Source organism: Trichosporon asahii (genome assembly GCF_000293215.1).
Source record: "Trichosporon asahii var. asahii CBS 2479 unplaced genomic scaffold scaffold00038, whole genome shotgun sequence".
In the NCBI taxonomy this organism is placed as follows: Eukaryota; Fungi; Basidiomycota; class Tremellomycetes; order Trichosporonales; family Trichosporonaceae; genus Trichosporon; species Trichosporon asahii.
In genome coordinates, this window is record NW_014040886.1 from 190017 (window position 1) to 205764 (window position 15748).

The following is a 15748-nucleotide window of genomic DNA, read 5'->3' on the forward strand; positions in this document are numbered from 1 at the left end:
GCGAGCGGGTGGATGGCTCACTGGACATCTCCAACACCGTCGCCGTCGTTTGGTCAGCAGCAAATTCATTAACATCGCCGGCACCCCTCCCCCCCTCCGCCACCATGAACGCTGACCTCAAGCGAGTCCGCGAGAGCTCGCTCGATGGTGGCCCATCTTCTAGCAAGCGACGGGCGGTGGCCTCCAGCGCCGGTGGATCCTCACCCGCGTCCTCCCACACAGCTCCCGAGCCCGAAGATGATGGCGTCGAGGACTGGATGCGCGTCGTCGAGACGAAGCGCAAGGAGGCTATCTACCGCCAGATGCTTCAGTATCGACGTGCTTACGAACGAGAACAGGCGCGCGCCGCCGCCCTCGAACGACAACAGCGTGCTTTCGAAGCCAGTCTGCAAGGGTACAAAACCTGCTGGGCTCAGGTAAGCTAAAAGTCGCGGGAACGCTTTGCGTCTAACGTTTGCAGCTTGTTTCTTCCATACGTGATCGAGCAGGACGGACAAGTGACCTCCCCGAGGCGCAAGTGATGGACCGTAGGTGTCATTTGGCTGACTGTGTGTACCCCTGGCTGACAAAGCGCCAGTCGACCCTTCGTCCCCACAATCAGAATGGGAGGCTATGCTAGAGAAGCAACTCTCGGCCACGATGGGATTGGTGTCAACGTTTGCCGAGTCTGCTTCCGGACGACCAAGCTCTTTACCATCCTCGGAGCTCGAGAAGCGAGTAACCCAGCTGCAATCAAAGGTGAGCAAGAAGCCATCACTTGCTACCCATTTGAACCTTTCAACTGACAAACCCGCAGACTGATGCATTGGAGACAGCAGCCTCCCGGCAACAGGCTGAGATCAATCGATTGCGGGAAGCGCGCGATGCCGTTCAGAGCGAACTGTTGCGAGCCGAGAAGCGTGTGGATCGACAGCGTATGGAGTTTGACAAGGAGCGGGAGAGCTTGCGGTCACAGCGGGAGTCAACAGCTGCCGCTGCCAAACCGATAGCCAACGGTTCTGGACACTCGACGCCGAATCCAGCAGCAGCCGATCCCGAGAGCAAAGCTGGCAGTCCGCAAGTGGCGAGCTCATCGGAGGATGTGGCTGATCGCGTGACGGAACTCGAGGGTTTACTTGCTGCGCGACAAAAGCAGCTCGAGGAGGCGCAGACGGAGAACGTCAATCTGACGCAGGAGCTGGATCGGATCAAGGTTCTTGTGAGTTTTGCTACCCCGGCTTTACTAACGCCCAGGCCCATCATCCGCCAGAAGCTGCTCTTCGCGAAGCGCCGTTCTTCCAGGTCTATCTGCAGCAGTTGGCCGCCAGCATCAGCCGAGCAGATGCCGCTCAGGAGCGATTCGAGCAATCTGAACGGAAACTGGACCAGCTGCGTGATAGCAACTTGGAGTTCCGCGAGGCCGTCCTCGCAGAGTCACGACAAGAGGTGGAGACGCTCCGACAGCAAATGTCGAAGAAGGACACCGATCTTGCGCGTATCCGCGGTGCTCGTGACGACTTGCAGGGTCAGTTGAACGAGCGCATCGCCGGCGACAACGAGAAGGAGCGAACAACCAAGGGCCTCGAGGCGCTGTGCAAGACGCGAGAGGAGCGCATTGTGTTCCTCGTGTCCGAGGTGCGACGACTCAAGGGAAAGCTCGCTGCGCAGGACGGTGCCGAGGGGTACCTCGCGTTCCTGAAATCGGATGGTGGCGTGGATGGCGACTACATCAAGAACCTGGAGGAACGACTAGCGACAGCCAGTGATCAGGTCACAGCTCTCACCGCGCAGATCGAGTCTCTGTCGGCTGGAGAGGCGGCCGCCGCAGCAGCTGAGACGGCGGTTCGCACCGAGCTCGAGTCAGCCAAGCGTCTGCTCCAGAAGTACCAGCGCGTGCTTGGGGAGAACCCGGAAGTTGCCGACGACGTCAAGCAGCTTGCCGCGCGCCTGGAGGAGGAGACGGAGGTCAAGCGCAAGCTCGAGCTCAAGGTCGCCGAGGCCGAGGAGTCGACAAACGCTCTCTACACCGAGGTGGAGGGTCTTTCCAAGCTCTGGGACGGCCTCGAGCAGACTCTGCGCAGCCAGGTCTTCGCCGTCAAAGACAACGAAGCGATGATCAAGGGTCTGCAGACGGATAAGGCGAAGGCCGCCAACAAGTACTTCCAGGCGATGCGTGCGAAGGAGGCGATCGAGGCCGAGTGCAAGACCGCCCAGCGCAGCGTCGACAAGCAGAGCAAGCTCCTGGAGCGTGCGCATGAGGTTGAGAAGGCTCTCAACAACCAACTTGTGAGTTTAGTAGGGTTGGCCGTAGCTGACAGTCAGGCTCAGCAGGAGCAGGGCATGACGACGCTGAAGAATGCGACTTTGGAGCTGCAGACGCAGCTGGCGACAATCACCGCCGAGAAGGCGCAGCTGGAGCACCGCCTGCAGCACAGCCAGAGCGTGCTGAGCGAGACGCAGCAGCAGTCGAAGAGCCGTGACTCGCAGGCCGTCGCCGACCGCAACGCACGCACCAAGGCGCAGGAGGAGCTCGAGTCTGCGCAGAAGACGGTGAAGAAGCTGCGCGCGAAGCAGGACACGCTGTTGGCGGCAACGGCTTCTGGCAACGGCAACGTCGCTGCGCAGACGGCGATCGCCGAGCGCGACAAGTGCATGGTGAGCCCTGATGCATTCAGTTGGGGGCTTGGCTAACGTTCAGAAACTCCTCAAGTGCTCCTGCTGCGACCTCAACTTTAAGCAGCAGGTCATTGTCAAGTGCATGCACACGTTCTGCAAGGAGTAAGCATCGTCTTCCCGGGTCGAGCTGACATCAGGTGTCTCGATTCACGAATCGCATCGCGCCAGCGCAAGTGCCCCGCGTGCGGCATTGCGTTTGCAAAGGAGGACTGCCAGACGCTGTACTGGCAGTAAAGCATCTGGCCTGCGGACACGAGGACTTTGAAACGACGTCCGGATTGTTAATTTCCTCTTTACGAAGAATATCCACCCCGTTCATTGCGATTATTATTTTTGGGCAATGCGCGCCGTGTGAAGAAGTGGGACGGTCTTGTAGGCGGCGAGAGGGTCGTCGTACGTAGCAATTTATGTAGCCTTGTATTTCTGCTGCAAAAGACAAGTTCATGCCAAACTCACATCGTGGCGTCCACTCACGATACAATGCTCGATCACGGAGGGCGACGGCTAGTACGGCTACGTGTGGAAGTGGAGTTGCTGCGATGTCCCGAATTGTGATGGCGAGGTGATAATAACAATAACAAAGGAGAGACTTTCCGACAGACTCTCCGATCCGGGCCCACCACGGGAAGGAGCAGCTCGGACGACCGTGTGGACGACCGTCACGTCCGTCACCGTCCCAGGCGTAAGGCACCTTTGATCGCGGACTGATTCCGGCATCCCGCCCACATGCTTTTCACATGTTGCACATGTGTCCACGAAGGACCAACCAGAATGCTCCATCCTGTCGCCTTTCTGTGCATTTCGGGTTCTTCGACGGGACATGTGGGGTCGGTCGTGTGTCCTCTTGCCGTGCACGGCACAACAATGCGGGGTTGGGAATGAGGTCAAAGGCTTCACGCTGAGGGTTGGAGCGTATGTGGCATGCGGCGTACACAGGGCTAGCCGGAACATGGTCGCCGTGCCGCTTTGTGCCGGGCTACCACAGTTATGACTGGACGATGGGGGTCAGACCGGCGGTTCACGGCCAGTATCATCGGTACGGCGGGACGCGGGGCAGCGTGAACGGCAACCAAGGGGTCAGTTGAGCCTCGGATGAGCGTCAGGTCAAAAGCTGCAGGCGGCTGCAACAGCGAGCGAGCGAGCGAGCCAATCCCGCACCAAAGCCAGCGCCAAAGCAATGTTCTCCAGACTGCGATAGGCAGACTCGACCGTGGTGCGGTGTGGCTGGGCCGGCGTCTCGGGGGGATGCGAAGATCGCAAGATCGTATTGCGGAGAGTCTAGACTCTGGACGGAGACCGGCAGGGAGCCACAGCCGCATGAACATGTGCGATTGCGACCCTCACAGTCCCCCCTCTCCCTCTCCCTGCCCTTCCCCGACATCCAGTGAGATCGGCGCATCGTCAGTGGCGCGGACGCGGCACGCCGACGTGTTCTTATCAGTGCCGTGCTGTGCCGCGCCGATGTAAGGGATGAGCGGCGGTCAACGTCCGATCAGCACTGGGCCGCTGGGCTTGTTGTGGTGCGATATCACGGCTCGCGCATCTAAGGGCGACCTGGGCGGGGTGCGAGCGTGCGGCAGTGTTCAGGATAATGAGCGGCAGTTGCGTCGATATTGCTGTATCAGCCAATGATGCGTTGCCAGACTGGCATCTCGTAAGCCCCTTGCAAGTCTTGCACCTGAACGTGCTACTGAAGCATGTGTGAAGATTTGTTTTGACGCTTTGTTGTTGTTGCTCGTCGTCAGGCCAGCTTGGATAGATACGCCGAAAATGTACCGAAGCTTATTGTGGGTTGAATGCTAGCGTGTCGAGTGATTGATAGTTGGAACGCATGGAACAGACTAAGCGTCGAATAACGGCCGGAAGACGGGCTAGACGGGCATGCATTGTATGTAGATGGGAGCACTCCGTGTCGGGCAGATGAGCGTAGGAACGGCCGAAACACACAGCTGTGAGTCACCGGAGCCGCTAGAAAGTGGGATCTCTTTTCCTTTTCGCTTGCAGCTTTTTTTCGGTCTCGTGTCATGGCTTGCGTGATCCCCGCAGACCGCAGACCGCAGACCGCAGCCGCAAGCGCATCTAGCGCTTCCACCCGAACTACTTCCTGACCGAGGGAACTACTTTGAAAGCAACACACACGTGCCGAGTTTATTCTGGCAGAGACGGAGTAAAGAAGTGTTCGGCGGGTGCGAATGCATGACTGCCTGGCCGGCCTGCTGACGAGATCAAGATCCAGGTGGTTGTGGAGCCACGTTCAAGGTTTACTGGGATCGGAGGGTGGCCACTGCAAAGGGCAGCATGCAGCAGCCGAGCTGCCAGGGCAGGCATCAGGGCCAAGGGCGGTGGGACACAATTGGAATCTAGTGGTAGGCGGGGGAGCAGCGGTTGAGCTGGGCGGAGCGAATCTGGCCGCGCTATGCTGCTGTGCCAAGGACCAGGGCACGCACTTCGGGTCCCCGTTTATCTTCGCCGGCCATATCTTTGCAGGAGCGTCTGCAATCGGTCCCCGCCGCAATGCGTATCGCACCGGTACCCCGCACCGCATCCCGTCCAGCCCTCAGCACGCAACCTATGCATCTTTTCACCGTCTCTTGTTGCTATCTATCATCGTTACTCATCCACTACCCATCGCCTCCCACACACCAGAATACTCGATTGACGCCCAGGGGCTGAGACACAGGCTCGCTTGAGAGAATACCGACACGACCGGCACGACACCTGACACCACGCGGGTCGAAATCATCCGAAGCCTTTCAACCCGCAGCAGCAGCGTAATCTTCAACCTTACTGCCGACGTGACCGAAATATTTGTCCGCGCGCGCCAAGCTGTGTCATTCCAGAAGCAAACGAAGTGGCCACCCCCATCACCACCACGCTCCACCACCATCCACGCATCTCTGTCTTGCTTCTTGTCAACACATACACTACCACCGGCACCGAAACATCAACATCACTGCGTAACACCCACTCGATTCGCATCCGCAACATCGATCACCACGAAGCCTCGGATACGACTTATCGGCGACCACCCGCCAATCCAGACATTCCGACGAGGAAGAACACCGCTACAGCGTGTTCCAGCCCTTCCACACCCGCTGACCTGAGTGCATCGCCGCACCCAGGCCTTGATCACACACTCCGCAATGCCGTGGCGAACAGGCTCGGGGACGAATACGCCGGCGGTGAGCCGCCCGGCGTCACCAGGTCTCTCGTCCGCAATGGCTTCTTCCGCCATCACGCCCGACGATCCGCTCAACGACTACTTCTCCAACCAGCACACGGCGTCCTCGTCGCAGGCGACTTCCCCTCATCCTCCTCACAACCCCGCGCCCAGCTATCCCGCCGAGACTCCAGTCATGGGCAATGCGTCCAGTAGTGCCTTCCCTCCCGTCTACAGCCCGACGATACAGCCGTATCACCCGACTCCCGGCTCTGACCGCAACCCCGTCGAGATCGTGCTCGACAGCGACAACCTCGTCCTCCGTGGACAGGGTGGTGAGATGGACTCGGCTTATCTCTCTGGCGCCGTCGTGCTCCGACTGCCCGAGAACATGAACGTCAAGGACGTCCAGCTTCACCTAACCGCCAAGGCCAAGGTGCAGTTCACGGACGGCTCAAAGTGAGTTCTTTCATCCCCGGTTTGACCCAGCGCTGGCGCAATGGACGAGGCGTCGTCGCGACAACCGGCGACGAGGAATGCTGATTGCCGGGGCGCAGGCATGGCCGAGTGACCGAGCTGACGAAGCAGCCATTCCTTCACGCACCCGATTCTGACCCATGACTGGTCGTTCCTGCACGCTGCGAACCCGTCAAAGAAGACGCACCTGCTGAAAGCCGGACAGCACACGTATCCGTTCTCGTTTACGCTGGACAACTCGCTGCCGTCTTCGATCACGACGCTGACAGGCACGGGAGACATCCAGTACAAGCTGCGCGCAACTGTGATCCGCGCGGGACTGGGTTTCAACCTGCATGCGCAGCGTCGCTTCAACCTCGCGCGGACATTCACGTCCGAGGCGCTCGAGTTCAACCAGACGCTCGAGATCGAGAACACGTGGCCTGGCAAGATCATGTACAGCATCACGCTACCCTTCAAGGCGTACGCGGCGGGTGACAGTATCCCCGTCCAGATCAAGTTCATGCCGATCGCCAAGGGGGTGCGCGTGAGCTGGATCGTGACGACGCTGAAGGAGTTTACGCTCGTGTACACGCGTGGGTCCGTGAATCAAGAGGAGAAGGACGTGATCACGATGCGTCACGAGGTCGGCGACAACAAGGCCGTGCTCAAGCGCCAAGATATTCTCAAGCCGCTACACCCGTGGGCCGGCGGCAACCCGGCAGCCTGGAAGCCGAGCAACCGGGTGCCGACGCCGGATGGTTCCGAGCCCGCATCGGCGTCGGCCTCGACCTCGAACGTCGCCTCGAGTTCCCGCGATGACACCAACCCCGATGACCTCATGGTCGGCGACGAGGAGGTCAACACCATCTTCATGGTCCCGATCCCGCCATGGACGACGCCGTCGCACTCCCTGAAGCCGGTACAGGTCACGCACAAGCTGAAGTGGTCGTGCGCGATCACGAACGCGGACGGACACACGAGTGAGCTCCGTTGTGCGCTGCCGATCACCATTCTGGACCACTCTCTCCTGCAGGAAGCGCACCAGTCGGGTCTGCCCGCTCGCAACCTGCTCCTTGGTCTCGCGACCGAGGGAGAGGTGCAGCAGAACGAGCTTCCGTCGTACAGCAACCACGTCTACGACCGCGTCGCCATCGCCGAGGCTGCGGGCAGCAGCGGCTTCAGTGGCTTCTCGAGCGCTTCGACTCTGCGCAGCGCGCAGAACTCGCCGAACCCCTCGCCGCCCCACTCTCGCCCTCCTTCCCGCCCCGCGTCCCCCGACAACGAGCTTCCGCCCCGTCGCCAGCTCACCGACCAGGAGCAGGCCATGCTCCGCTCGCTTGGCAGCGGCAGCTTTGGCTCCTCCTCCAACTCTGCGATCGCCTCTAGCAGTGCTTCTCGTTTCGGCAGCCGTGCGGGCTCGCGTCCCTGAAGCCGGTACAGGTCACGCACAAGCTGAAGTGGTCGTGCGCGATCACGAACGCGGACGGACACACGAGTGAGCTCCGTTGTGCGCTGCCGATCACCATTCTGGACCACTCTCTCCTGCAGGAAGCGCACCAGTCGGGTCTGCCCGCTCGCAACCTGCTCCTTGGTCTCGCGACCGAGGGAGAGGTGCAGCAGAACGAGCTTCCGTCGTACAGCAACCACGTCTACGACCGCGTCGCCATCGCCGAGGCTGCGGGCAGCAGCGGCTTCAGTGGCTTCTCGAGCGCTTCGACTCTGCGCAGCGCGCAGAACTCGCCGAACCCCTCGCCGCCCCACTCTCGCCCTCCTTCCCGCCCCGCGTCCCCCGACAACGAGCTTCCGCCCCGTCGCCAGCTCACCGACCAGGAGCAGGCCATGCTCCGCTCGCTTGGCAGCGGCAGCTTTGGCTCCTCCTCCAACTCTGCGATCGCCTCTAGCAGTGCTTCTCGTTTCGGCAGCCGTGCGGGCTCGCGTGCTGGCTCTCGTGCAGGCTCGCGTGCCGGATCTCGAGCGGGTTCCCGTGCCTCGTCACCTGAGCGCGAGCACCACAGCTCGCACTCACACTCGCACAACACCCATAGCCACAGCAGCACTCGTCTCGGCTCGCTGTTCCACCTGCCCGGTGGCCTGAAGATGTCCTCCATGATCGGCCGGGGTAGTGCCTCTGGACCGGCGAGCGGACACCACAGCGGGCACGGCAGCAACCACACTTCGCCCGTCCTGTCGGCCCAGAACGGGCACAGCGGGAGCTTCAGCTCTCTCCCCGGTGCGGCGGGGACTGCGGCGGGGACTGCGTTCTCGGGCCGCGAGCCGAGCGTGTCCTTTGCCCCACCGCCCAAGCCGGCGCGGCCATCCACGCACCGCGCGCCAGCCACGTTCTCAATTGGCGGGGCGAGCGACGGCGAGCTCTCGCGCGTGCCGTCGTACACCGACTCGTCCGAGCCGTTTGTCGTGCCCCTCGACCCGAGTCTGCCGACGTACGACGCATCGGAGGAGATCCAGCGCGCACGCAGCGACATGGACCTCCGCGCCATGCACGAGCGCGAGCATGAGCAGCAACATCAGGGCAGCCCCCACTCCGCGCACGCTTAGGGACACGTGCCGCACGATATTGGGGTCCTCATCAGAGAGATAGGGAAGGCAGTCAGGGAGAAGGGAGAAGTATTGTATCACCACCACCATCATCATCATCATCATCACCACTGGCATAGGCATGACTAGACGAAGAAGTAGATATACATATTGATACCAATGTAACAACACTTGTCACGTATACTACCTAAGCGCTGTCATTACTAATACCTCACTGTGAGTCCGATTAGGCAGTGCAGATGCCGACTTGCCGAAGAGAAAGACAATCGGACGGGATAGGGCGGCCGTGGGAAACATTGAATCTAGGAAACCCCTCCTCCAAAGCTCGACGCAGAGATCTCATCCAGAGTTCGTTTCTGAACCCCTGGGTACACCGTGGGGAAACCTATAGGTGCTGGGAGGCCGGCCAAACGTCTCGACGTACTCTGGACACTCCGCTTCTGATATGTGTCATGCAAGCTCCAGAAAGGTTCTATAGCTAGTTCCGCATGCTCATGAAGGGGCACTGGGAAAGGCATCGACCGCACTGCATGCATTGCAATTCCTGCAGTGGCATGACTGGTAGAAGGTGTGGGGACGAGCGTGGGAGAGGCTGAAACTAGCCACAAGGTCGGCTAGTGGCGTGTCGTAAGGCGTCCACTCGAGTCCACTCGGCTTGCTCGTCAGTCATGGCCGAGTACCAGAGAACACAGATCATCGGTACGCAAGCGGTACGCATCATGCCCTTATGCCCTTTCATGGTGCCCAGATAGACAACAGACAACGAGTGCACCTCAACGTTCGTCGGGTAATGTGCTGGACAAGCTGCCGATCGTCTCTGCGGAAGTGGCAACCTGCCATCTGCATCAAGACAATTGAGCCTCGTCTGGCCAGTCTGCCGGCACACACTACACACTCTAATGCGCACCGTGACAAGAACTGGTGGTCGATATGAAGAATACGAAGCTGGTGGTCAACCCATGCACGTCCACGCGCGCACGATCGTGTGCCGTTTCACATCGACACTAATGCCACTTGAAACGCCTCTCTTGCCCCTCGTGTCTCCCCTGGCGTTGCACATTTGCCTCCAGCAACGGCCTGCACACATGCGCGCACACACGCACACACACACGCACACCGAGCTGTTCGACCCTGCGTTGTCACAGCACACAGTGGGCAGCTGATCTTGCAACTAATTCCGCTGAAGCTGGCCGAGTCGCGCTAGTCGCGGCCCCGAGTCGGCCAGTCGGCGAGTCGGCGAGATGGGTCGTGGGCCATAGTCTGAGTGGCATGGCCGACCACCGGCTCAGAATGGGTGTTCATGGGTATACTTTAGGAGAGAACTACAGGCGATCCGTAGCTCTCAGCATGCTCAGCAACCGAGGTACGCTATGAAAACCCAAAGTTTCGGCTCGGGAATACTAGCCTGCGAGAGACGCAGGCCAGCCTGGCCTCCTGGGCAGCGCGGTGGTACGGTGGCAGTGCAATCTCCTCGCTCCTCGCGGCATCGCCATCAGCTCACGTCCCAATACAGACAGCAGGATGGTCTCATAGAGCCCAAGAAGCATGATAACTCTGTCGATTGAGAAGCATATCTCGGTGTACGTGTACTTGCTGTATGCCTACGCCGTAGCACCACGACGAGTCTGTCGCATCTCATCAGCAAGCCAACGTCACAACGTCCCAGTAAACATGAAACAAGGTCAGCCCTACACATCAGGGCTGCCAAAACCCCGGACGACGACGCGTTCCTGAGGACCCACAATCTCATCGCCTCTCATGCTCACCTGTGCCTCTTGAGCTAGCTCTCTGAGACTGAGCGCGGAGTGGCATGTCCTGCGCATAGAGCAATACATGCCGAGATATGCCTAGAGAGTGGAGTCTGGTAGTTGAGGGAGAGCCGCAGCGATCGGTGTCCCATCTACTGGAGCCTGGTCTGGATGTGACGAGCGGTGGGTCGTGGACGCACGCAAGCTCGTCGCAAGCTCGCAAGCCCGTCACCCCGTGGGCCGTGGACTGTGGGCCGCGGGCCGTCACCGAGCACCGAGTCCATTGGACGCGCATTGGTGCAAGCGGCGGGGAAGAGATTGCGACGCCGGCGTCTCGGACTACTTCTGCAAGCTGATGTTCCATGCAGCAGCACACTACCGAGGAGGGGGAGGGGTGCATTTTGAGTTCGGCAAGCGCACCTAGCGGTGGTAGTCCCAGGGCCAGAACGTTACGGCACACTTGCACTGTGACCCGTAGTTTCGGTCCCACTGCTGACCCCCCCCTTGTCGACAAAGGTCGTCCGCTCTTTTGGGACAGACGTACTCGCACTTTATGACTGCTGAACTGCTACGACTCCGGACATGAGCCCGGGCGATGGGCAGAGGTCATTAACAGGGGCTGACCAAGGGCTGTCAGTTTCAGCTCTGCACAAGTGTGCACTGTGTGCAGTGCTCCCAGGATCGCAGTGCGTACGCCGCTCTCATCGGTGCTCGTTGCGCAGCAACTTCCAACATTCCGGCGTTCCGATGTTCCGGCAAAAGCATACGGCGATGTCCCCGACCCCCAACTGACTCCTGGAAACGCAACTCTGCCGAGCAGACAAACAGGCGAGCTCACGAGAAACTTGCGAGGTCTTTCTTATGTCATGTCATGTCGTGTGGACTATACAGGGGTCCTTTACAAGCCGCGCAGCTGCGCGATGCCGATGAAATGTAGATACAACTGATTAAGCGATGATTGATGTGCGTGTGTGCGTGTGTGCGTGTGTGCGTGTGTGCGCGCGTGTTGCGCGCGAAATGAATGATTGTCGGTCACGCCGTGTACTGCTTGGGGTGCTGTTTGTGCCGATCGGGTCCTTTGCTGATCGGCACTGCGGTGGTGGAGCATGCGGCGCCGCCTGAGGTGATTACTGAATGACGAGTGCCGTTCCCTTCTTGACGCCGTTCGGCCAGCGAACGCTGCCAAAGGGGCAGTGGACGGAGTAGGACCGCACGCACCCCTCGGACGGGAGCTTCATGGCCGGTCCTGCGAGATGCTCAAAGTCGGGGCGGGGCGTCCAGAGCTCGACCGAGTTGTAGTCGCCTCCACAGTCGCGGTCGGCAAAGACGTACATCTTGCAGCCGGCGCCCCATTGCCAGGCGTCGTGGGCTAGGGCTTGGCACGAGGAGAAGCAGCTACTCGTGCCCGCGGCGCCGACATTCACACAGCCTGTATCTGGCTCGCCGGCGTAGGAGGTCGAAGTGGAGGAGGGGCCGTGCTCGCATCGCACGCTGAAGTCGTAGTTCTCGGCGGAGAGGGGGAGAGCCGCCGCGACGCCGAGGACAAGAAGGGAGGGGAGGATCATGTCGAAGGAAGGTAGAGAGTCTAGAATGTCAGCTGGGCGGCGATAGTTCGTGACTCACGTCTTGCAAGTTGGGTGGATAGTGGTAGACTAGAGAAGAAGCGGATACGTCGTCCAAGATCGGTACCGTCGGTGAAGGCGGTGTTGTAAAGAAGTGAAGTAGTGTTTGTAGAAGAACGAGGGGTGAACGAGAAGGCACAAACTCTAGTCTTATGTAGACCAGCTAGATATCTTGGTAGACACGGCATGTGCGTGTTCGCCGAGAACAGCACCTGTGCGTCGGCGCGATGCCCGTGCCCTCGGGCGATGCGCAGGACGTGAGTAGGTCGTAAGCCATATCAGGTCGCAGGATCACACAGATTGGGGCATGCCAGGCTGTCAGGAACTGGTTGATCGCCCTGGTCATCCCAGGCAGCTGCTGCTGCTGCTGATTGTCGGATCCTGTGCGCAGGCTTTGGGAGTGGTGTGAGAGGAAAGTGAACTGCGACATGCGACAGATCTCCCATGGAACTCTTGCCCCGGGACGCGACGCACAACAAAAGGCACAGTGATGGTGACGCACTTTGTTCATTATCGACCTTATTGTCTGTGTCAGGCCCCGACCGCCTGGGCGACCCGGGCCAAGTGCAGGGTCAAGCAAGGGGAGGCGTAGTCCTGGGCCCTGGTCCTCGAATCCACACCGTGGGTACGGCGCATACCGTCGTCGTACGCTGAGGTTTACGCTTCATGCTCTTCTCTTAGGTGATTGCGAGGTGGTCCGGCATGGTGGGTTCGGCTGGCCCGGATTGTTGTGGGTAGGGGATCAGGGGAAGTGCAAGGAGAAAGAGTTTAAGGAGTCGTCTCAGCTTGCGATGCTCATCAAGCTCGAGGCTCATTCACACCCCCTTCCCGTTCTGAATCTTATCCCTCGTCCTGGGTCGCTCTCCGTATCACCCTCAGACTGGCCCCACGTGCAAGTGTCATTTCTGAGCTAACGTAATTCACGTTTCATCCCGGCATTCAGCATACAGCCAGCCCGTTGAATGCTTTACTTCAACTTGCTCACTCGTGTACGCCGCTGCTTGTGGAACCAACCCAACTGATAAGAATAGGCATTATACATCGTGTCACACTTGATACTTCAATGCAAAAGTAGCTACAACGAGACCATCCGGCTTCCCGGCGGCCGTGGCGTCCCGAGCCTCGCACCCTCTCGGCAGGCGCGGCAGGGCACAGGGCGGCCTTCACTTTTGAACGCCGAGAACGGTGCGAGCCGCACGGATCAGCATCGACTTGCCACTGTTCCTCGGCATCGAATGGAACACCAGTCGGGCCAACACTTCGCCGAACGCGACAATGCACGCGACAACGATAAGCCAGATGATGATCCACGTGATCCGGTGCGTCGCACGCTGGTCGATGTAGTCGTGGATAATCTCCAGCAGGTCGCCCACAACGGACAGGCGATCGTTGAGCACCTGCACGCGGGGCCCAATCTCGAGGTACTGGTTGATCGCCTCGTACAGAGGGTACAGCGACGCTTCCGACCAGAACAGCTCGGGCGTGTCGAGTACGCCACTGATGAGGTTGACGTCCATGCGCAGCTTGAACAAACGGCCCGTCATCTTGAGCGCCTCGATACGGTTCATCTGCAGATGTCCAGTCGTGCTGAGCTCTTTCGGGAACGTCGAGGTGAGCTCGAGCGATTCCTGCATCGCGCTCTCGAACACGGAAAGCTTCGTCGACTGAGCGATGGCGTGGGCAAGCGACAGCTTGAACAAGTGCGAACGCGATTTGAAGGCTGATGTCAGCTACACCGGAAGAGGACCCCAGCTTTACTCACTGAACATGTCATTGTAGATACGGGGTGACTCTGCGTCGTCGTCGTACTGGAGACGTCAGTATTGCTCGACATGATTGGCCTTACGATATAGTGGAACTCCTCGATCTCCCAGTCGTCCTCGTTGAGACCCTGCTGCCAGACACCAGCAGCCTCACAGTCGGCCATGATCTCGCGCTCCTCGTCGGCTTGGAAGCCAAAGAAGACGCTGACGCCATAAGAAAAGAAGACGGCCTCGGCAACCTGGTTCTGCGAACGATCACGATCACGACGGCGCTTCGTGGGCGAAGGATACCGCCTGCGAGATGAGCGATGCAACTCAGAGGGTGAGAGGGCTGACGAGGGAACGTGCTCCAGGAAACCCGGGTGAGTCGGTGACATGTGAGTTCCAGGAATGTGGACACCCTGGCGTTCTCCATCCTCCTGTTGTTGCTCAGGTCGCTTGTACGACGACATGTCAGACGGCGGGGACAGACTCGTGCTCGCTTGTTGCCCCTCGCTGGACGTCGCAGAGGTTGGTGACGTCGGGTCGTCAGTCTCCTTTAGAGGCTGCTCGATGATAGTCTCCATGGACATGTCCACCTCCTGAATCGGCATAGGCTCCGGCGGTGAGTGGCTCAGAATGTATTCTGAGGGGTCGTGGGGAGCAGTGACGGGCGGAGCAGACTCTTCGGGGACGACGGGGAAGTATTCGTCGTCGTAGCCAGCTTCTTCCGCCTGAGTCATCTGTTCCATCATGGAGGTTCCACCAGGGGACCTGACAGTTGGAGAGGACCGGACCCGTGTTCCAGCGCCGTAGCCGGGCAAGAGGGGGAGGTTGTAGACCTGCTGTCAGCGAAGGAGACGCTTCTCACAACTTACAGCGTACACGCAGTCGTCGTACACACGAACGACTCCAACGCCATGTTCTCGCTTGAGAAAAGCTTGCAACAGTTTGAGTCGATAGCCCTCTGCTGTGTTGTAGGCAGTGAGCCGAGGAAGGCCATTCTCCTGCCTTTCGCGTTTTGTCATCTTCTCCGCATCGCTCTGCTCATCGTATGGATTCAGGCTCTGCTGTTGACTTCGCGACAGCTGGGTAGAGGAGCCATGGTGGGTGAGACTGCTGGACGAATGCGACCGGGGTCTGCCTGATCGTTGCGGAGGTTCAACACCTGTACCTCGTCCAGGTGGAAGGGGCGCCAGCTGGGGATCTTCAGGCAGGAACACATGCTTCTCGGTCGTCTTCGAAGTACGGGCAGGGAAGGACTGCCGGATGGCGCGGCCCGGCGTGCCTTGTCCCAGCGGCGATGGTACTCTGGGGGCGGACAGATTGCGGAGGTGTGCCGGCAACGAGGCGAGCGTATTCGGGCCACCGGGTGACGAGGAAAGTTGACGCAGCGTCGACGCCGTACGGGCGATACCAGGCAACGTGCCCGCTGATCGACGGGGGATGGGTCCACCAGTAGCGCCGGGTGCATTGGGGACAGGCGGAGCGGGTTTAGGCGTTTTGCCCAGCGGCCGGGACTGATTTGGCCTAGACATGGCGACGACGGTGACGAGAGTGACGAAGACAGAGGAGCATGGATTATTTGGATCGGCCGGACAAGCATCCAGATCGCAACAGCCAGCGTCATAGAGGCGCGCAGGGAAGGTGACTCCGCCTTCCGCTTGCGGTTCTTGGCACAGAGACGGCGTATTCGACCCCCACTCTTAGGGCGATCACAGTGGTGTCATGTCACTGGCGCTGTGCTCGGTTCGGCGTCGACGGCCAGCGCACACGCTGCCAGACACATCGCTGCTCGCATTGAGT

General features: G+C 59.8%; 4 protein-coding genes across 4 annotated transcripts; 2 read left to right on the forward strand and 2 right to left on the reverse strand.

Moving 5' to 3' along the window:
• Nucleotides 1–104: 104 nt before the first annotated feature.
• A1Q1_00960 (uncharacterized protein) lies at nt 105–2761 on the forward strand (the record flags this gene model as incomplete). The annotated part of the gene is made up of 6 exons (XM_014325583.1): nt 105–416; nt 461–527; nt 578–738; nt 797–1198; nt 1282–2634; nt 2678–2761. 6 exons carry the CDS (start codon nt 105–107, stop codon nt 2759–2761), a joined length of 2379 nt encoding a protein of 792 aa, XP_014181058.1.
• Nucleotides 2762–5798: 3037 nt separating this feature from the next.
• Nucleotides 5799–8830, forward strand: A1Q1_00961 (response to drug-related protein; the record flags this gene model as incomplete). Its single annotated transcript, XM_014325584.1, has 4 exons — nt 5799–6274; nt 6404–7662; nt 7715–7737; nt 7823–8830. The coding sequence occupies 4 exons, from the start codon at nt 5799–5801 to the stop codon at nt 8828–8830; spliced, it is 2766 nt and encodes a 921-aa protein (XP_014181059.1).
• Nucleotides 8831–11705: 2875 nt separating this feature from the next.
• On the reverse strand, nt 11706–12143 carry A1Q1_00962 (uncharacterized protein; the record flags this gene model as incomplete). The annotated part of the gene is made up of 1 exon (XM_014325585.1): nt 11706–12143. One exon carries the CDS (start codon nt 12141–12143, stop codon nt 11706–11708), a length of 438 nt encoding a protein of 145 aa, XP_014181060.1.
• Nucleotides 12144–13363: 1220 nt separating this feature from the next.
• A1Q1_00963 (cytosolic protein required for sporulation, Rmd8p) lies at nt 13364–15480 on the reverse strand (the record flags this gene model as incomplete). The annotated part of the gene is made up of 3 exons (XM_014325586.1): nt 13364–13891; nt 13963–14787; nt 14851–15480. 3 exons carry the CDS (start codon nt 15478–15480, stop codon nt 13364–13366), a joined length of 1983 nt encoding a protein of 660 aa, XP_014181061.1.
• Nucleotides 15481–15748: the final 268 nt, after the last annotated feature.